The sequence below is a fragment of the Vombatus ursinus genome, unplaced genomic scaffold, assembly GCF_900497805.2.
Source record: "Vombatus ursinus unplaced genomic scaffold, bare-nosed wombat genome assembly UNPS02014225.1, whole genome shotgun sequence".
NCBI classification, from domain to species: Eukaryota; Metazoa; Chordata; class Mammalia; order Diprotodontia; family Vombatidae; genus Vombatus; species Vombatus ursinus.
The window spans coordinates 352833-358832 of record NW_020954003.1 but is presented as its reverse complement, the minus strand read 5'-3'; the positions used below and the strand labels follow the sequence as shown (position 1 = coordinate 358832).

General features: G+C 43.8%; 1 protein-coding gene across 2 annotated transcripts in view; it reads right to left on the bottom strand.

Moving 5' to 3' along the window:
• Positions 1-703: 703 nt before the first annotated feature.
• FGD3 (FYVE, RhoGEF and PH domain containing 3) overlaps positions 704-6000 on the bottom strand; it is a 192270-nt gene continuing 186973 nt past the window's right edge. For both annotated transcript variants that reach the window (XM_027860622.1, XM_027860623.1), the window contains exons 18-19: positions 3320-3457; positions 704-2306 (exon numbers count right to left, since the gene is read on the bottom strand). In XM_027860622.1, coding sequence (XP_027716423.1) covers positions 2073-2306; positions 3320-3457 — 372 coding nt within the window. In that variant the 3' untranslated portion in view covers positions 704-2072. The remainder of the gene's footprint in view (positions 2307-3319; positions 3458-6000) is intronic.

Sequence of the window (6000 nt, the reverse complement as noted above, 5' to 3'; positions counted from 1 at the left end):
AAAAAAATCCCCCGATATGTATCTGGACTCTTCATGTCATGAGTGACACAAGGGTTACACTGCAATTCAGAGAACAGGCAGGGCTCTGAACGGAGCACCAAGTGGAAGGTAAGTCATCATTGCACAATTACGGGAAGCAGGCCAATGCTAAGCACTCCCAGGAGTGGAATTTCCACAGATGAGGAACATGAACAGTGTAATTTGCTACTTCTAGGAATGGGAAGGAGAGAGACAGTGCTCTTTTCTAAGCACCCCTGAGGCACTGTGGCCCAAGATAGCCCACTTGAGTGGGAAAGGTCCTATGAGAGGGACGCATGTTGTTGGAAAAACCAGTTAGGAAGGGGAAAAGAAAACCAAATGAATTCTGTTATCACAGCACCTCCCATCATCCTTCCTTTACTCCTAAAGTTGCTTTTGGCTACAGAGGAGAAACTAATTCATTTAGGCCATTCCTGGCTGGGACTGAGAGTAAAGCACCATTTTCCCAAACTGTTTTTTTAGGGGCTTTTGAAAGCCAAGATAAGAGAAGAATGAAAGGGGGTGGGTGGGTGGTGAGGGAAGGATAGTAAGCCTTAAAAAATACTCTTCTACGGTTCCTCTTTACCACTCCCCCCCACCACAAGACCCTCCCCTCCCTCCCATGTCTCAGTTCCCAGGTACCTAAAGCCCCCACCTTGAGCTACAGAACAAAACAGCAGCTGTCTCCACATCTGGCTGCAGGGCATTTATTTAAATAGACAAGCACTTCCCTTTGGGAACAAAACAAATGCCAGTTAACAAGAAGGGCAAATGACAAATTCGTACAAACATTTTGTCACTCTACACACTAAATCCTGTTATTAACCTCAATATTTTAAACTTCTGGCAGTAGGTATGAAACATTATTTACAAATTATAAATAAATCCTGGACTACTGGGAAATTAATCAAACAACTGAGCAAGTCACCTTCCTATGAGTACAGAAGATCAGCAATCCCCTAAGTATTACTACAAAGGTCTCCCCTTAACTACAGTGTTTTCAGGGGATTTGAGGCTGGTGGCAGGTGGGGAGCAGGTCCACGATGAAGGCCTGGAAGGCTGCAGCAATGATCTGAGGTCATTACCCACAGCATTTTCCCTTTCAAAGGGTCATCCCCACACAGTAAGGACAAACAGCTTAATGGATAAGGATACTTCACAAAGACTGCTTTATCAGGAAATCCAGACTGACCAAGATAGAGGGGAAGCTGTGGCCTGGTCCAAGCCTTGGCATGGCTTAGCACTTACATATTGGTTAGTTAATGACTAACATATTCTACCCTGCACCAAACAGCAGGGAGAATGCTGTTAGGGGCTCAGCCTGAGTCAGCAAGTGTTTGAGCCAATCCAGGGTAAACTCTGGATACAACAAACGAACAATTTCCTTCTTACCCTCTTTCCAAGGTCAGTATCACCAAACACCATCATTAACTAAGACTATTTGTTTACAAAGTGACACACCACATAGCCCTGCCTGCCAAGTGCACACCCATCCTACAGACCCACAAAGGGCAGCATCTGCCAGGTTCAGGAGGATGGGATGTGTGGGGGATCACTACCGTGCTTTACTCATCCTTCCCTAAGGGTGTGAGTCTCCAGTCCTGAGGCAATGGGAGTCTGTGCACCAGGTGGGAGAGAGGGGATAAATATCTAGAAACACCAGACAGTTTGGAACAGCTGGGGAGGAATAGAGGGATACAAATATAAAACAAAACTTGCATCAGAGGCCCAGATCTCTTCTGTTACTACCTTGTCTTCTGCCCAGCTCTGACCTGCTGTGCTCAAGTATGGGCACACACATGCGCTCTCAAGAGCACATGTGTGAAAACACACACACCATGTGCACGTGCACACTCATGGGCATGCTCACTGGCCCTGAAGCCTGGGTCTGACTTGGTAGGGTCATTGGCTGTTTCGCCCTTCTGAAGTGGTCACTTTTTACAGGGAGAAAGGATTCACCGGAGCCATTCCTCTGCAGACCCGTCAAACCACCCATGCCCAAGTTCCAGGACCACGTGCCTGTGGTAGCTGTCCTCAGGATGGGCTCTGGCTTTTCAGGGCCCCTGGGGATTCCCAATGCTGGCACTGGCATCGTCCGTTTCTCCTCGGGCAGCTCTAGTGAGAACTTCCATCCACCTCTGCTGGAGTTCCTCATCCTCCACACTGAGATACAGAGTCTGGTGGGACTGTGAGAGCTTCAGGGTATACTTTGCTTCTAGCTTCTCAGCAGGTCCCGGTAAAGTCACTTCATAGCCAGGAAGGGGGATTGTTCGGGGGGTCCGCCCCTCCTAGATATAAATGAGAATGAATGTAAGTCAAAGTTTCATGCGCTTGATTTCTGCTTATTCTTGTGTATCCCCTTCTCCTTCCTTTGACTCCAAGTACTGCGTGTTTGAACTGTGTTCACATTACAACTGTGTACACACACCCCTCACATATCCCTCCTGCTTCTGACTCTAAGCCTTCATTCAAGCTGGAATGCTCTACCATCTGTCCGTTTACTCCAATGAAAAATTTCCCTTAAGACACAGGCAAATATTCACCTCCCTTAAGGAACCTTTCAGGCCTAACCCTTTCCCAATCATCTTTTCTTTTCTTTGAACTCTCTCAGGCTAGAGGCATTCAGGATGTAACATCATCCTTACATGCAATCTGCCTCTGAGGACATGGTGATATATTATGTAAACTTTGGAGTCCAGCAAAGTGTTCTCAATACAGCAAGTGTCTAATAAGTGTTAAATGTGATGAAATATGTGCTGAAATCATCATGATAATAGTTTACATTTCCATTGCATTTTTAGGTTATAAAATGTTTTATTATACACATTATTTCATTTGAGCTTGATAGCAGGCCCATGAAGAAGGCAGGGTGCATGGTATTATCCTCATTTTATAGGTGAGAAAACAGCTTTGGAGAGAGGAGGTGACTTGTGCAAGGTAAAATGGCGAATAAGTTACATTTGAACCCAGGTCTTCTGATTCTAAGTCTGGGGCTCCTCCTATTATAACCACAGCCAATAAAGAACAGTTACAATTTGAACACAATTTGAACTTCGTTATTCTGACTCCAAGTTCAATCACCTTCCCCTGCTTCCTTTTCTTCAAACATTGCTGTGTGGATAGATGGTGAGTTTACATTCAACTGGCAATCTCCCAAACCCAAGGTATTCAGGAAAGAAATGTGAAATCTCAGAGGCTTTGAGCTAAATTCAGCATCACGCGTCATCACACATTTCTATAGTGGGAAAGGAAGCCAAATCCTTGGCCCCACTTCTCCAAGCAACCCCCACCCCATCCTTACCTGGCCTCCTTGTAGGTACAGCACCAGGGGTTCTGCTTTTGGAATGGTCGCCCACAGCTTGCAGCAAACCTTCCCTTTGTCCACTAGTTGGAGGTGGCTACAGAACAGGCTGTTTTCAGGTGCAGTAATATTTTGCTTCTGGGTGTGGGGGGGAGACAAATATAGGCTCATTAAGTGCTCTCATTCCCATATGGATACCTGTCTCTCTGCGGTGTCTCTGAGGACAGTTCTGCAGGCAGTGACACTGCCCAAATAGATCAGAGGGCTGACTGCAGGAAATGCATGAAGCTGGGGGTGGGCCAAGGGACAGGAGCACTGAAATTTAACAGAAAAGAGACCTTCAAAGTTTATTTATCTTCTGGAAATAGAGTCTAGATAGTCTGTTAGGCCTAATATCTTTTATGTACTGGTACACTTTCAAATTGGGACAGTTAAATTTTACCAGGGGTGACAAGTCCCATGGGTACAACTGATAGTGAGATAGCCTGTGACTATAAACTTTGGGAGGAAACAACTCAAAATATCCCCATGATTTTAATCCAACAAACATGTTCTAAGTTAGTGTCTATCATATGGAAGAAAAGCCTCATGTTTCATTTTTTAAAAAAATTTAATATTTTCCCCCAATTACACGTAAAACAATTTTTTAACATTCGTTTTTAAAAATTTTTGAGTTTGAAATTCTCTACTTCCCTCAAATTCCCTCCCTCATTGAGAAGGCAAGCAATTTGATATAGATTATACATGTAAAGTTATGCAAAACTGTGAAAGAAAACACAGATAAAAAAACAAAAACAAGAAAAATAAAGAAAGTAAAGAAAAAAGTATGCTTTATTCTGCATTGAGACTCCATCAGTTCTTTCTCTGGAGATGAATAGCATTTTTCAGCAAAAATCCTTCATAACTATCTATCTCGGATCACTATATTGCGGAGAATATTCAAGTCATCCACAATTGATCATCGTACAATGTTGCTGCTACTGTATACGATGTTTTCCAGTTCTCCTCATTTCACATTGTATCAGTTCATATAAGTCTTCAGGAAGGCCTCATGTTAAGGACAGTCAGTCAATAAACATTTATTAAGGGTCTCCTATGTACCAGGCACTGTGTTAAATGCTGAGGTAAGGAAGAGACCATATAGGAATGAAAAATAACACATTTACTGACCTCAAGGAATCTATGATCTAGTAGGGGGAAGAGACATATGCAAATAACTGTAATACATAGGATAGACTATGATAAATACATAGGAAAGGTCAAACAGAAAAGAGAGAGAGATCTGAGAAGGGAGAACTCTTCCTGAACTAGGGAGGCACCTGGGAAAGGCTCTCAGAGGAGGTGGTAACTGAACCAAACCTTGAAAGACGAAGATATCAACAGGAGGTGGGAGTGGAATGTAATGGAAAAGCATTTATTAAGCGCAAACAATATGTAGGGCACGATGCCAGGGCACCAGGGATACAAAGACAAAAAATGAGACAATTCCTGTCCTTAAGGAGCTTGTGTTCTAATTGAAGGTTGTAGAACATATCAGGGAATGTAGGAAGTTTTTGTGCTGGACAGCAGGGTTTCACAGGAATGGTGGGTGACTCATAATATCAGAAGATTTACAGCTGAAAGAATCTCAGACATCATCTAAGCCAAAACTGAGAGTCTGAGAAGAGAAGGGGCTGGTCACAGGTCACACAGTGAGACTGGGCACAGCAGGTCTAACTAGGACCCTGCTTCCTTTTCTGGGCATTCATCTCTTTGATGATAAACTTTAGTTGCTCTTTGGGTTAGCTCACCCTGGGCCATGTGCCATAGTCAATTCATATCCATCATGCCTCTTCCCACTGTCCTTTGGTTGACTGTAATTTTGAATCTGAGGATACCATGGCATTCCATGATTTGTAGCTAAATATCATCATCAGAAAAAAAAGTGTTTAAATATGGGGTTATGTTTCAAGGGGAAGTCTAGGGTCGTTAAAAGCACAGCACAATTTCCCAAAGGCAGTCAATCCTGCCTGCTCTTTTTCTTCCGTTCAATTTTAGGCCTGGCCCCTTATCCATCTCTGGTAGCTGCCTGAAATATGTGTACTTTTAGACCAGCTTTATGAGCCCTCCCTCCAAATTACCTGGGGCCAAGAAGAACAAGCAGGACATGACAATCTTTCAAGGATTTGAGGGGTGCTATATGTCCCTGAAGTCTTTTCTCCATGTGGCATCCTTGCCTCTGTCATCTTTCAGTTTGGCTTCCCTAGGATACAATGTAGTCTGCTAATGTTCCTTCTAAAATGTGGCTTGTGGAACTGAAGACAGTGCTCCAGGATAGGGTTGTAGGAACTGGGTTCAGATCCCACCTGTGGTGTTTCCTACCTGCGTGACCCTGAGTGTAACCTTTTATCTTCCCTTGGCCTCTCTTCCCTCATGTGTCCAATGAGAAGGTTGGTCCAGGTGGCCAATCAAGTTCCCTTCAGCTTTAGGTCAGTAATCCTATGGGTTTATAGTACAGATACTAAGAATAGAAGGGGGAGGGAAGACAGATTGGTAGATGTCATGTGACAAAAGAATAAAGACTTACTCTGGTTGGGCCAGCAGAGGCAGGTAATACCTATCTAAAGAAGACCAGGATAATGATAAGACCTGACCAACAGTACAAAGTGCTCCACCCAAAATAGGTAGAGTGGGATGACCCT